We start from the raw sequence: 15,389 nt of genomic DNA, 5'->3' as shown, positions 1-15,389 counted from the left end.
ATTGATTGGATTGACTCTGAGCTGTTGCTAGGCAATCAGTGGAGTCTCCAGGAAGTTACTATGTTTAGCAGAGAATTACTCAGTCACTACTGCCTATATAATAGACATTCAGTAGTGAGCAGTGAGTAAAGGTTTTGGACTTTAATCATCATGATTTTGCATCATCAGCTGCTGACATATTCTTGGACCGTTTGCAGAAAGGATGTGATGGACACCACTTCTTTGTTCCACTGTGGGATTTTAGATAAATTTACACTCAAGGGCTGAAAGGAAACAGCAGACAGTCAGTGTAGTGCTTTATACATAAAATAGGGATACATCTCTGACTCATAACCCATCGCAGAACAGCAAAATGTAGTTTTTAAGCGTGTTTGTTTGTATTAAACTGTCCCAGGCTAAATGTGCCCACCTGTTTTCAGCGTTTGTGCTAAGCTAAGCTACCTGGCTGCTGGCTGTAATCTGCTGTATCGAAGTCATTACATATTTATTCCTTCATCAGGTAGTGCTTTGAAATTATTATTTTTTTAAATCACATTTTTCTCCAGCAATTTTACACAAAAACACCCTTAAAACTACACAAATTAATCGCAATATTTGATAAAAACTTGCCACAAATTTTTTTTTTTTTAATTGCAACAATCACCAAAAAACTCAAGGAGGGACTGTTATATGTGAAACAGGCAAACATGAGAGTGAAGGCCAGAAAGCAAACTATCTGTAAATGTCACACTGACCTTGAAGAGGCCTCATAGATGCATCTAAAGATTTGATTTCGAGCACAGAGCAGCTGAACCATTTAATCAAACTTGTCACGTCTTCATCTGTGAGATTTTACTGCTTTTTTCTGACTACATGAAATAGAAATTTCACAGACTGTGACATTACAAAGAAGTCTGTTTTTTAAAGTGTCTGCTGGATTTGTTTGTTGACACCAGTGAAGTTATTTTAAAGCAGTAATGGAGGAACTCTGGAATCACGTCTGCAGTTTAAACTGGTGTGCTGGACTAGTGGAGGTACTCGAAAAGAAAAGAGACTTCCTCTCCAGAATATATAACTGGAATGTGCATCTCCTGTAGAAAATGTGTGTGACTGCTGCAAGCTGCTGTAGCTTGACTAAAGCAGCTAAATGCACTGTTACTGCTGCAGCTGTTTTCAACCTGGTATCGAACCAGCAAACTACGACAAAGAAGACTTTTACTCTAATGGCATGCAACCTGTATCTGTGTTTTTATGCTCTTAAAAAACTTAAGCAAAGAGAGATGGAAAGATATTTCCTGCAAGTGGTTTGTTTTTGTTTTTTTTGCAGCCTTTGCGTCCTGCAGACACACATTTAGTTCGGAGTTAAATCACGTCATGTTACACGCAGACTCAAGTGATATGCAAAGAGAATAACTGGATTTTTATTCTGCTTCTTCATAACTGAAAATCCAGGTCGTTATCTGTCTCTGCTGTTCGTCTCTGTCTCTCTCAGTCACGTCGTGTCATATCTGTGTGACATCTGCTCTACTGTACATGAAATGTTGAAACTCTACCTCGCTCGCTCGTTTCATGCTGCCTCTTGAGCTGCTGCTCCACGCGGGGAGATGTTCGGATCACTGGGTGATTCAACTCGTTTGATTCAAATTCTGTTTGTTCCCAATCAACGGTGGACTCGCTGGCAAAATGATATGAGTGTAAAACACATGGTTCATGAGTATCTTTTGCACGAGGGAATGTAGGACATCCTGCTTCTGGAGCTGCAAAGACAAGAGAGGGAATCTTAATGACCACAAACACAAGTCTTGTCCCGTGTAGCACTGAGCAGAAACTGGTCTTCACAGCTGCTGCTTTCATCTGCAATAACAACCTCAAACGCATCGCAAACAGCTGATTCTCCTTTGAGCGCACAGATTATTACGCAGCAGTTCGCCTGCTCACTTTCTTCACGCGAGTCACAGACTGTCACGTGGGATGAAAAGGTTTGAATCCAGGAGGTGGATCCAAAACAAGTTTTCTTTGTCACAAACAACTAACCACGGGTTCTTGCTAAAAGTTTCATTTTCCTGTAATTCACATGGCTCAGCATGCAGTAGGTTTCATTTTCCTCTACGACAGGAAAACGTGTAACTGTCACGCCTAGACAGAGCCGAGCGTAGCTATCTCGCATTTTGCTGTGCGTGTTTATTTTATACGGGGTCGGCCCGCCACTCAGGACCTCAGCACGGCGCTGCTTCGCCCTGGTTGCCCACAGTTTGTCTCGTCGGTGGGGGGGGGGAGTTGATTCGGGTGTTCGGTGTCTCCCGGTTTTCTCCAATGCTAGAACTTTTTCTCGAGGATTTTCCACAACAGAATGAAGCTTAATATCTGGAGGGACGTGCATCCAGGTCCAGAAGACCACTTGAATTACAATATGCAGATTTTTATAAAGTTTTTGTTACATTTGCAGCCACAACCTGGTTCATTAGCAGCTAGCACATTGGTCATAATGATAATAATAAGCAAGAGAATGTGAGTGGTGAATAGAGTTGGGAGAAAAATCCAGTAATGTTTTGCTTTGTTGTTTTGGCTTAAAATCATATACAATAGTAAATAACATTGAAATACTAAAAGTATGTACTGTAGCTCTGCTAGCAGCTTTCAGCTAAATGTTAATGCTAACGTAACAACATGCTGACAACACAGTGCAGGTTGATGTTTAGCAGGTGTAATGTTACAATGCTTTTTCCAAAGAAGTTTAAAATGTAAATAACAGAATGGGATGGTTTGCAAACCGTGTAAATCCATATTCGTTTGAAAATAGACCAAAGACATTATATCAAATGTTAAAACTGAATAAACTTCATTGTTTAATGAAAAACATATGTTCATGTTGAATTTGATGGCAGCAACATGTTTCAACAAATTTGAAAAAGACAAAAGACTAGAAAAGTTGTGTAACACTGAAAGAAACACCGCAAGTTAGTATGGTTTGCTTTTTAAAAAAAATAAATTTAAACCATCTTTTTTAAAGCTTCTTTTACAGAGATGATTATATTTTACTACTTTTACGAATGAGGGTCTGAATTTGAAGGAGCGACTGCAGCTCAGATATCATTTGTACACCATCACTCTGCCAGTGTTTCATACTGCTGTCAAACACTGTTTCTCTGTGGAGAATTGAAGCAACACTCAAACTGAATGTGAACTATCCGATGATACGCAGCGCATCCTGCTGCAATCAACCCTTCTCTCCGCTCCACATCTCCTTTCCCTTCACCGCTAATGCTTCCCACTCAGTTCGACTCTTTGTCTCGCTGCTGCTATCGATCTGATGCCGCCCCGCCCACTCCAGCTGACCCTCTTCCACTTTCTTCTCTCCCTCCTCCACACTCTCCCCTCCTCCCTGCGTTACCTCTTTCCACAGTTTCCCTGCTGCCGTTTCATCTGTTTGCAACCCGGTGTCACAGCAAGGCGTGAAATAGACACACTTTGGTCAGTCAAGGCGTGAAAGTTACACGTTTTGAAAGTGTGAAACTTACACGCACGTAAACATCATGTGACGCAGGATCATGGGATCGAAATCACCGCTTCAAGTACAAAAGGACATTTCTTGGCGGTATTAACTGCCATGCGGGACAATGAGGTTCTTATCCACGAGTTTTACTTGAGTTGTTTTTTGTTTCGGAACTCCAACCACGAGTTTTTGCTAAAGGTTTCATTTTCCTGTAAATCACTTGGCTCTAAGCATGCAGTAGGTTTCATTTTAGTCCACTATAGGAAAACGTGTAACTTTCACACATAGACGGCGCAAAGCGTGAATATCTCACGTTTTTCTGTGGTGGACCGGCGTGTTTATTTCACGCTTTGCCGTGATACCTGGTTGCTGCTTGTCCTCTTCCTCCTTTGTCCTGTTTTTCATCCTCCACCCCTCGAACACCCATCGCTGCCCTCCGCCTCCGCTCCGTCCATCATTTATATCCTCACTGCCCGTCTCTCTCTCTCATCCCGTACTCCTATTTTACAAGGTTAAGTAATGATTTGTGGAAGTAAACAGGCCTCCTGGAGGAGCACCCTGCTGCTGCGCTGGTCTGAACGTCGCCAGACTCTGACATAAATGCCAAGAAAACTCTGACAGGAGTGAGCGAGCAAAAAGAAAAGAAACAAGAACAAACAGGAAGAAAATGTGCACCCTCATATCCTTGTAAACAGATCTACAATCTCTGCTGACATGTAAAGCTCTGATATCATCATGAACGTGTCTGAACTTCCTCCCCCGTCCTGCAGGGGGCCGTCAGGGGAAGATGCCGGTGACAGCGCTGGAGGCGTTCGACCTGGAGATGAAGAGCTGGACCCGTTACCCGTGCATCCCCAGCCGGAGGGCCTTCTCCTTCTGCACCGCCAACGAGCGGAGCCTCTTCAGCCTGGGGGGCCTCCAGCAGCCGGGGCCCCACAACTTCTACTCCAGACCTCACTTCGTCAGCACCATGGAGGAGTATGACGTGGAGCAAGGTAAGAGGTGCTTCACCATAACTGTGCAGTGAGCTGTGACTCAGGGTAGGACTCAGTGGTGTCGGCCATCAGCACATGGAGCTCTCCTGGAGAGATGCTGAACAAGTCGGGTCGATTGAATGGACCAAAACAGCCAGTGGTGACTGGCCCAGTGTAAAGAGATGACGAGCCCACATTTAGTCACATTTGTTTACCTGAAGCCTGTTCTGTGTTCCAGATGATGTACTTCCCTCAGTACACTAACAAATAGTACTCTTCCATGTCTTATTGTGTAGTACAGGAAGTAGTGTAAATTTAATTTGAAAATCCTTTATGCCTGTGGCCCCGCCCCTTCCTCAACGGAGCCAAGATGGCGACCGTTTAGGGTGGAAAGTGTCCAGAGTTTCACACTTCTTGTTTTGTAGCGTTCTGAGTGATTCATCCTGGAACTTGTAGTGTTCTGATGGTTCTGTACTGACAGAGAGAACACACTGATGTACTCAGAGTAGAGAGTTAGTACACAAGTAGAACATCTGGAACACCAAGTAGAACATCTGGAACACAAAGTAGAACATCTGGAATACAAAGTAGAACCTCTGGAATACAAAGAAGAACATCTGGAATACAAAGTAGAACATCTGGAATACAAGTACAACATCTGGAACACAAGTACAACACCTGGAATACAAGAAGAACACCTGGAACACAAGTACAACATCTGGAACACGAGAACAACATCTGGAACACAAAACCAACATTTGGAACACAAGAACAACATCTGGAACACAAGTACAACATCTGGAACACAAGAACAACATCTGGAACACAAGACCAACATCTGGAACACAAGTGCAACATCTGGAACACAAAAACAACATCTGGAACACAAGTACAACATCTGGAACACAAGAACAACATCTGGAACACAAGTACAACATCTGGAACAACAGTCACAGAATCATATCTGACAGCGTATAAATAACAAGTGAATAATTTTACACAGCAAAATGTGAAATTTGAAGTGTTCTGTTTTAGAGTAGAGATGTAGTCAGTAAATACAGGTATTGTTCTTCTAATTATTCACGGTGTCTTTGTGTAACGGTGTGCAGGAGTTTCTGTTTCTCGTGTGTGGTTTTACAAATTCTCATATTTAATTTAAGTCCTCGTCATCTTCATTCTGCAGAAGTGCGGCTGGTTTGAGTTGTTTTATGTTCTCAGTTGGTTCACAAGCTGAGTGATGAAATCAACTTTACAGACCAGACAGTCTGCATAGTTAATTCTTCTCCATTTCAATAGATGAGAGGAGAGAAGCTTCTTTGTATGCAGCCCAGAATAATTCCTCACAATGTATATCAACCCAGCCTGGAGCACGTTGAACGGAGAAGGAGAGCGCGATCTGTTGTGCTCATCATCAGACCCAAACACGGGCAGATTAAACCTCCGCTGAGTCGGATCAGATCAGATCAGAGCAGATGATGATGCTGCAGATTCCCCAACAGGGCTGACAGCTCCAAATGATGCTGCAGAGAACAGAACAAATGCAGATATGAAATGAAGCCGACACCTCAGCAGCAGCAGCCGAATCAGAACGAACCACTCCAGGACGATTCGGGCTGTGATTATCTTTAATTATCGCACATGATTATTTTGTACTTTTGTGCCGGCACCACAACATCTGCTTCCAATCCCATTTCAAGCAGCATGAAAACAGAACCGAGCGTTCCTCCCTCAAACAGTATCGGCCTCTAATTGTATCTACATGTTGTTAAAAGGAGATGTTTGATGATTCCAGATAGTTTTTTTTTTTTAAAAAGTACAATCTTTTTAAATCCATTTAAAGGGATTAATATGGTTTTCTTTTTATGTGTAAGTGGGCTGATTGAACGCTGGCGTCTCGTGTGATAATGGAAACATTTCCTCTCATATATTTCTGCTGTTCTTCCATCCAACAGTCAGTTCACGATGTCAGAGAAACGTCATCAGTGCTGTTTGATTTGTTTGACTTCCATCGTACGTTACTGAGCCGACTACGTCGGTCGTCTCGTCTTCTACACATAAAGCAGCAGAGATGTGTTTGCCAGTTGGCCGTGAGAGACGATGATTCAAACGTGTCATGAGACGATTCATAAGAGCCCCGTTACAGCTGACAGTTAACGGTCGTGAGGGAAAGTCTGCACTTGTTATACACAGACAGATGGAGAACTGTATTGATCCGAGAAGAAGATACTTTACATGAATCACAGCACCAGTCAAAAGACTCAAATATATACAATCAAGTAGAGTATGAAATATGGAGAAAAATGCTGGGTTTCTTTAGATTGTTGTGATGACATTTGTTTGATTTTACGGCAGATTTTCTCAGAAATTTCATTTTAATTTGTTTATTACGAATTTAAAGTTTAAGTTTTAAGTGAGTTTTTTGCAGTGAAATTGCAGGAATTAAAATAATTTGCGAGTGGAGAATTTTTGTTTTTTTCTGAAGAACTTTCTGATAAACAATAATAAGTTCCTGCGATAATAATCATGCTGCACATATTTTAGTTCTCATCTTTTTTTTATTCATTTATTGAACTTAGAGAACCACGGAGATAAAAGTTCCTAAAAGCTCCTAAAAGCCGCGTATGTTTCACTGCCTTTGATCACAAACATTTAATCACATCATTTTAATGTGAAGACCACATTTCCCACAAACCCCGTCACTTCCTGTTTCTCCTCTTGGTCCAGTTTCCTCCAGAGTTTTATTTGGTGATGAAAACAGGAGCAGAGTCTTTCTGATTGTTTCGTTATTTTTGGTAACAAAGTAAGTTTTGTTTGAAAAAACATACTGTATGTCGTTCATGCTTTCAGCACAGCTTCTGCTGACGGTGGGGTTTTTTTTTTTCTCGGAAAAATCGCAGGAATTTAAAAGAATTGCAAGCAAATATTGTGGAGTTTGCTTGAATTTGCGTTAATTATTGCGATCGTAAGATTGTGTTTGGGTGTTTTACAGAGTTTTAACTGTGACCACAGTCCTTCCATCACTGCAACCAAACACATGGAGAGCACCGGTGCCTCCATGAGCAGTGACCGATCATGTAACTGGTTTCAATGTGTGGGCATGAAGCAGAACTGAGTGCACACGTCAAGGTGAACACGGATTCACTGAGCAGCTGCTCTTTATTTCACCACATGTGACTAAAACGTTGTCTAAATGTATTCTCATCTCGAGTATCTTCACAGACTGAATCTCTTCAGTCCTCCGGAGCTTTAAGAGCTGTTAGATACTGCGAGGCAATTTCTCAAAATATCCCCACTCTCACTGTGATGATTCACGGTCTCAGATAGATAGATAAACAGATGGCTGCAGCTCAGAGCTCTCTGCAATGAGTCGTGATTTGATTCAGCCCGAGTGACTTTTAAGAGTTGCAGAAAAGAAAAGAGAGAGTTTGAACTTTGAAAAAAAACCAAGAAAACCGGGAGAGAAATCAAATCACCGAGCAGAATAATCCATTTCTTTTACAGTTTTACAGTCGATTTGAGCTCTGACTAATCGGTCAAATATCCTTTTCATTTATGAACTTACCATTCTCAGCTCTACTTCATGAATGAAGGAGCTTGAAGTGGAGTCTGTGGTGCACGTAGATACCGGACGGGATCAGGAAGAATACATTACAGTAGGCGTGTGAACTGATCTGATGTCAGGCGGTGAATGAAGAATGCAGAAGAAAAGTGGAAGAGACAAAACATGAATGAAGAGCTTTGTGGGATTTTAGAGGTTAAATTGAGATAATTGAAGGCGTGCTGTGTGTAATGAAGTCTGGATGGTAGAGCTGCTAGAGTTGGATGGATCGATTAAAGCACCGAACGGTGGTAGAGAGGCTTTCTCTTGAAGATATGAACGCTTTGTGTGAATAACATGAACGTCTGCGACCCACTGAATGCGTGTGAAAGCGACCTCGCTGCACTGCTGCTGCCAGTCCTGTTTCCTACCCAGTGTCTCTCAGATTTTGACCATCAGTGACTGAACGTTTGAGGTTCGACATATGACGAGTTAGAACCAAGAAGCGGGGACATTATTTTTGTTCACCCTCATTCAGAGCGAGAAACTCAGACAGAAACAGAGACGTAGATAGAAACCTGCACCTGTTGAATTATTGACATAATATAGTCAGCGCTGACGTCAGGTTTCTGCTGTGATTATACAGTTGACGTGATCGCAGATACTTTTCCCGGGAAAAACAAACGAGAAACCTTTTCTCTAGATGACACCGCAGAAGTGACACGTGTGTCTCACCCAACCATCAACCATCAGTGATGTCATCAACCATCAGTGATGTCATCGTTGGTTTGTGAACGTTATGAATCCTCCAGTTCAGATTCTGTCCGTCACCATCTTTGCTAGTTCGGAGCGGTTTGGAGCAGGAAGTGACCATATTTGGACGAGCTGGGGGAGGAGCCTTAAAAGGAGACTTTAGCTAACAACACCGAGATAACTGATGGACACATTTGATTCACTTTGGATTTGATGAGAGAAGTTGAATGGGAGTCTATGGAGCCGGAGACTTTTTGGAGCCGACCTCTAGTGGCACTCGCTGGTATTGCAGCTGAAGACACTTCTGGATCAGAACCATTTTACAGACCTGGAAGCTACGAACACTTTTTTGAGGGCAGTGTTGTAAATGTATGATTTGTTTTCTCCTGTTAGAGATGCCTTGGCCGTATTTTTGTATTATTTGTGAGATATTGTTGCGTGTTTTTGTGCTCATGTTGCACTATTTTTTAAATATTTTTTTTCAGTATTTTTATATTACTTTTGTTAAGAAATATAATATAAAATTAGTATTTGAAGTTGTGTGTAGAACTTAGCCCTGGTTGCCAGCTGAGTCTGTGTCGTGTGCAGAAGCATGATTAGATCATCTACAAATGAACTCTGGATTGTTTAGCTGCTTGTTGTTAGATACATTAATTAAACCATGAAAAGTTAGTTTTTGGCATCTCCCTTCTCAAAGTGCGTAACTTCTTTGTGGGCGAGACTCAGTAAACATCCAGGAGTGTTTCTATAGAAACGTACGGACAGATGCTGGAGGGCAGCGAGTGTTTCGGTGTGTGCAGATGTGGGGATTATTGATGGCGCTCTCTCCCCTCCGGTGAGCATCCAGCGCTGCGTGAGTGGCATTTATGTGTCAACGGAGCGAGTCTAACCTCCATCCATAATAACAGCGCAGCCTTCTGCTTCTGTGCGTCCTCGCAGTTAGTTTCATGCATCTCAATCTCATCTTTTATTCTGTTTTCACCAGACTCGAAAGGTCTCCAAGAAAATACAACAACATGTGTGTGTGGTGTCGGCGTGAATGCAACACAGGAAAGCTGGAGAAAACCAAAACAATGAGCTGAAAGCTGCTGCAGTGGAGAGGCAGGGAAGCTTCGAGCTTCAGATCCGTCCACCTCCTCTGTGATGTGCAGGAGTTTTAGCAAAGGAGAGGAAACCTTGGAGATTTTATGGAGCTCGTGGTCTTCGTGTTTCAGTTTATAGCCGAGGCTCCTTCAGATGGGATTTATTTCTCCAGCGGAGATCAGAGGATTTTAATACCTTGTCAGTCGTCAGTGTGCATGTGAGTCATGTTTCGCCTCCTCCACAGGAATAATCACTGCAGAAATGACCTGTTCTTGTTGTAATTTAAACACCATCTGAATCTTTTGTCAACTCTGTGTAAAATTCAGCTTCTGGCTCTAAAAGAGGAAAGTAAAAAATGTTTTCTGATGTAAACATGCTCACACTGTGTGTTTGGAAACTAAGAAATATGAACTGGCTGTTGTGAAGGTCTCTACAGATATATAGGCAATTCTTGGAATCATAGACTCTAACATGGGTAAAACTGACATGGACTGTAATATGATATCATTTGTATGAAGGTTGATTTCACTCAACTAGAAACAGAAAACTGCACCAACACATTAAAACCCAAAGAATGATGTAATGATACACTTAGAACTAAAGAAAATGTAATTCTCTCTAAAAAAACAAAAAGACAAATGTTATAAATTTTGCCAACCGTTTACAGACTATTTCACCTGTCTTTAAGGCTGTGACAAATCTTAAACCAGTCTCTCCAGACTTAACATGCAAATATAGGAAAAGTAGTACAATAAGAAACTGAGTCGAAGCTCTCAGAAGCTCTTTCTCAGTTTTTTTCTTCCTTTCTTCCTTAGCTTATGGTATGTTACTACACTGGATCTGCACAGGCGTGAAGTTGTGAACGAACGATATGTGTAGTTTAAAAAAAGAAAAGAAAGGTGGGCTCAATTAGTTATTAGGATTGGATTGCAATGCAATGAAAAAATGTGCTGATTCTCAGGCAAAGGTCTGAAGCATCTTTTCTATTTTTTTTTTTTTTTTTCCTGAATGTCTGAAATCCCGTCAGGTGCAACGAGTTCAATTTCCAAACGTTCCCCATAATCTTGATCTGTTGGAAGTAAAGCAAGTATTCGAGAATGTGAGTGTTCACATCTCATACACACTTTTGACTTGTATGCTTTTTCAAGTACCTGCTTTGTGTGTGTGTGTGTTCATGTGTTGTGTTCTTCGGTCACATACATGTTTGAGTGTTCCAGTTTGCCTCCTGCATCTCTGTCGTCACCTGGGATTCAGTGTTTTATCTCCGTTCAACCGCTTTCCATCGCTGTTTGTTTGTGTTGCCGATTGACACGCAGAGATTTTAGATTACGAGAGCAGAGACATCAAGATAAAAGCAATGAGAGCAACAGAAATCTGTTCATATGCAGAACCCTCGTCTTGCTGGAGAAACAGAAGAAGACAGAAGATGTGGAAATGTTGAATAAAAAAGGCAGAAAACATGAGAATAAAACCTGCGAGTCGGTCGGATGGATTGACAGGCTCAGAGGTTTGTTTGGTCACATGTCCAGAGGACCTTTAAACGTGTGTGCGACAGAGCTGCTGTGTGATTATGGTCTTTCATAGACCTTCACTGTACCTTCACTAAAACTAAACAGGTTCATTTCCTGTCCAGTTTTTCTGCACTCACTCAGGTGTTTTAATCACAGTGATTTGCATTTAAATGTTCCCCACGTCAGCATGTATGTATCAGTGAAATAAGCAGAGGCCACGCAGGGTTAATGGATGTTCTGATGTTCAGCGGGAGGGCGTTGCTGCTCTGTGGAAGATATGGAATCACCTACTAAACCAGCTACAGCAGCTCCGGCAGATCGTTATGGTGCCAAAGATTCACGATAACACAGCTGCTTTTAAAGGCCATGCTGCTGTGTTCAGAGTCAGCAACACCTGCATGAACTTTAATTATGATGTCAACATTTCTTTCGTAGAGTTGCACAGCATCATGGGTATCTTTTGAGGTGCTCAGATGGTCCTAACCCATTAAAGTTTTATGTTTTTCAATCAATTAGTCCTTCCAAGATTTCAGTTTTGTTGTGATTGTTGCGATCAAAAATGTTAGATTTTTTTGGTGGATTTTCTCAAAAAATTTCGTTATAATTTGTGGAGTTTTAAATGAGTTTTTTTGCACAAAATTGCAGGAATTAGAAAAACATTTCAAATTGAGAAAGAAATTGCTATTTTTTTTTAAAGCACTACCAGACAAGGGATAAGTATGTAATCACTTCCTGTGATGATCATCATGCTGCACACTACAGAAATATTTTATTTCTAATGTTTTTTTTAAATCTATTTATTAAACTTAGAGAACCATGAGGCTCAAAGTCTGTGACTGTAATATAGAAACAACGACTACATCAGCTGATGACATTTTTGCGGAAAAATTGCAGGAATTAGAAAACAATTGCAAATTTCCGCTAATATTGCAGAGACTGCTTGAGTTTGCGTTAATTATTGCCATAGCGATTCCCTGGAGGGACTGCATCCTTTTTGGCCATTATTATTATTATTATCATATCTGTGTTAACTTTGAAAAAATTTCTCAGAACAGATAAATAAACCAAACTCAAGAAGCTTCAGTTTATTGCTGTTATGTCCCGTTTCAAGACTAAACTCAATAATCTAAGTATTGTGTATGAGGTTACCAGGTTATTCTTCTGTGGCATAAACACTCCTTTAACATGCTGATCCACATGAGTCTGAGAAAAAAAAATCTAAATCAAATCATTGATTGTTATGCATCGTGTCCTAAAATGTTTATTTAAAGGACGTAATATGTTTGCAGTTCCATATCAACAATAACATTTTCAGATATTTCAAATACAAACAAGAATAATATAAACCATTCCAGTTCATACCGTGTCTTTTTGACCCAACCGATGTTGTTAAAAGTAATGATGTGCAGCTCCCGATTAAATTGAATTTAAACCGAAGTCGTTCCACAAACACATACTTACAAGCAGAACACTGCAAAACTGTATAAAGTCTTCTCCACCTTCATCTGAATAGTGCGTGTGTGTCTGGTGTTTCTAGTGTGGGAGACTTGATAACATTTTCAAATAAATGTAAGACATCCCGATGTAGACTGGCTGTAACTGACTGGAGATGATGGAGAGATTCGAGAACATCCTCATGCATAAACACAACCTGCATCCCATTTCATTATTTCACCGCAGCCTCTCTAACATCTGACTTCATGAAAACAAAAAGACTTTATTATGTGGCAGCTGCTGCTGTTGTGGCTGTCAGCAGGGTCACCCAGGATTTAGTGTTTACAGTAACAATGCCAACATGCTGATGTTTACTGGCCAATATTTTACCATTTTAATCATCCTCTAATTAGCTCTGAGCAAATGTCCAATCAGTCTGCTGGGATTATCGTTAGTGTCACAGAAATAGCAAAGTAAAGTATTGGACAAGTTTACATTTTTGACCTGTTTATGACACTATATGAAAATACAAAATGGTAAACAGAACTGGAAGAAAATACAATTTATTCCAAAGGGAGATGTGCATAATTTAGGATAATCTAAACTTTTAATAATGTGTTACAAAATAAATGACAGACCAGAATTCCTGGAAAAACAGTCTCCATCATTCATAGCTCTTATTCCCTGTCCTCTTTTCACCATCACTGCTTTAACCCTCTTAATTTTCTACTTTTTAAATTTTTTTAATTTAATTTTATTCACTTTATTAATCCCCGAGGGGAAATTTCTTCGCTACAGCAGTGGGGCTCTCAGGGGGGAGATGCTGCAGCAGGCTGCCACTAGTGCGGCGCTACTAAGCTTTTTACATTTTATTAGCACCTCTCCCAGTGGGGATCTGATTATTATAATCCTTACGCCTGTTTAGGAAGTTTTCTGAGAAAAAAAATGTTAAAACCCAGTCGAAAAAAGTAAAGACTCCTATCATGTGAATTTGTCACATTTTCTGGGACATGGATTATGAATTGTCACCGCAGCAAAACAGCATGATAAACTGTAACATTTACAGTAGTACTGTGACTGTATTTTCTGTTTGTTTGTTGTGGATGAACCTTTATAATCAGTATGACTGTGTTTTCTCCTGATAAGAAGTCAGGGAATCATGGAGGTGAAGTAGAGGATATTCTTTTTAAGGAGTCTTTTTGGAAGTGTTGACCAGGTTGTTTTAGTGAAGTCGATGTGTTGCTGCGGCAACCAGCAGTGAGGTCACCTGTTGGTTTGTGAACGTTATGAATCCTCCAGTTCAGATTCTGTCCGTCACCATCTTTGCTCGTTCGGAGCGATTTGGAGCAGGAAGTGACCATATTTGGACGAGCTGGGGGAGGAGCCAGCGGTGGATCTGATCGGAAACCTGACGATACTACGTCCCGCCCACCGATAGCTGTAACCTGACTGCACCACAGGCCTGTCAATCAAACAGACACGCCCCCAAAACCAGGTCTTCTTGAATCTTCTTTTCTAATGAATGAGGGATTATTTTCAGATGGACCTCCAGAAAACTAAGAAGAAGGAGTGACTTTAGCTAACAACACCGAGATAACTGATGGACACATTTTATTCACTTTGGATTTGATGAGAGAAGTTGAATGGGAGTCTATGGAGCCGGAGGCTTTTTGGAGCCGACCTCTGGTGGCACTCGCTGGTATTGCAGCTGAAGACACTTCTGGAGCAGAACCGTTTTACAGACCTGAAGCTACGAACACTTTTATATGCACTCTCTGGATTATTAACAGAAAATCATTCTACCAACAGCCCCAACATTTCAGGAGATGAGAAATTCAGATCTTGATATTTTGTGTCTTGTATCTACAAGTTAACAAGCTGCTGGGATCTCACTTCCCCGCTTTGTATGCAAATGACACAAAGGCTTGCATCACAAAAATATACAAGTAGCTGAAATAAGCACATGGACACTAACAGAAACTGGAGGAGAGGAGCCGAAGCAACAGACATTCAACAAAATAGAATATCTTTGCTCACTACAGCCTCATTTTAATACTCTATTGGTTAAAATGACATATTTCACGTCGGTAAATGTCTGAACAGTTCAGTGAGTTTGTAATTCTCAATTTGAACCGTCAGGACCCGATTGGCTCGGGTCAGACGAATTAATTGTTCCAGCACGTCGAGTTCTGCTGCTGTGGATTAATGAACTGCCAGCGGCTCTTCCACAGCCGTGGGTCTGATGTGTGTCAGAAATTACACGAGACAAACGAATAAAAAAGAAATAATAAAAAAAAAAAACAGAGAAGGCTTCGGTGAAACAATACAGCCTGTGTTTTAATTCACTAATCAGCTGACTTATAGCCGGGAGTTTGCAGGCAAATCTCTCCTGCTTTCTGTACAGTTCAGTAGAATCACAAAATAATTTTTTTCTGATAACAAAAACATGTAAGAAGAGCAGGCAGACAACTTCAGGTGTAAGAACTGGTTGAGTGGAGCGTAATAAACATTAGGAACATGTAGAAGCACCGGGTCAGATACCAACACAGAAATGTGGCGCACAGAGCTACAATTATTTGTATTGCTCATTGCTCACGTAAGCTGCGTAGGCGCCTTTAATGTGG

The 15,389-nt window shown here is 41.0% G+C and overlaps 1 protein-coding gene across 3 annotated transcripts in view; it reads left to right on the top strand.

Moving 5' to 3' along the window:
• The window catches only part of klhdc8b (kelch domain containing 8B), a 171,459-nt gene that overhangs the window by 123,979 nt on the left and 32,091 nt on the right, over positions 1 to 15,389 (top strand). For all 3 annotated transcript variants that reach the window (XM_069708371.1, XM_069708372.1, XM_069708370.1), the window contains one exon: positions 4,243 to 4,467. In XM_069708371.1, coding sequence (XP_069564472.1) covers positions 4,243 to 4,467 — 225 coding nt within the window. The remainder of the gene's footprint in view (positions 1 to 4,242; positions 4,468 to 15,389) is intronic.

This window comes from Brachyistius frenatus, unplaced genomic scaffold, assembly GCF_029030835.1.
Source record: "Brachyistius frenatus isolate BFR_SWC_R1_liver_20210118 unplaced genomic scaffold, ASM2903083v1 Contig_75, whole genome shotgun sequence".
NCBI lineage: Eukaryota > Metazoa > Chordata > Actinopteri > Embiotocidae > Brachyistius > Brachyistius frenatus.
The sequence above is the reverse complement of the archived record's forward strand: the minus strand, read 5'-3'. Positions and strand labels throughout refer to the sequence as shown.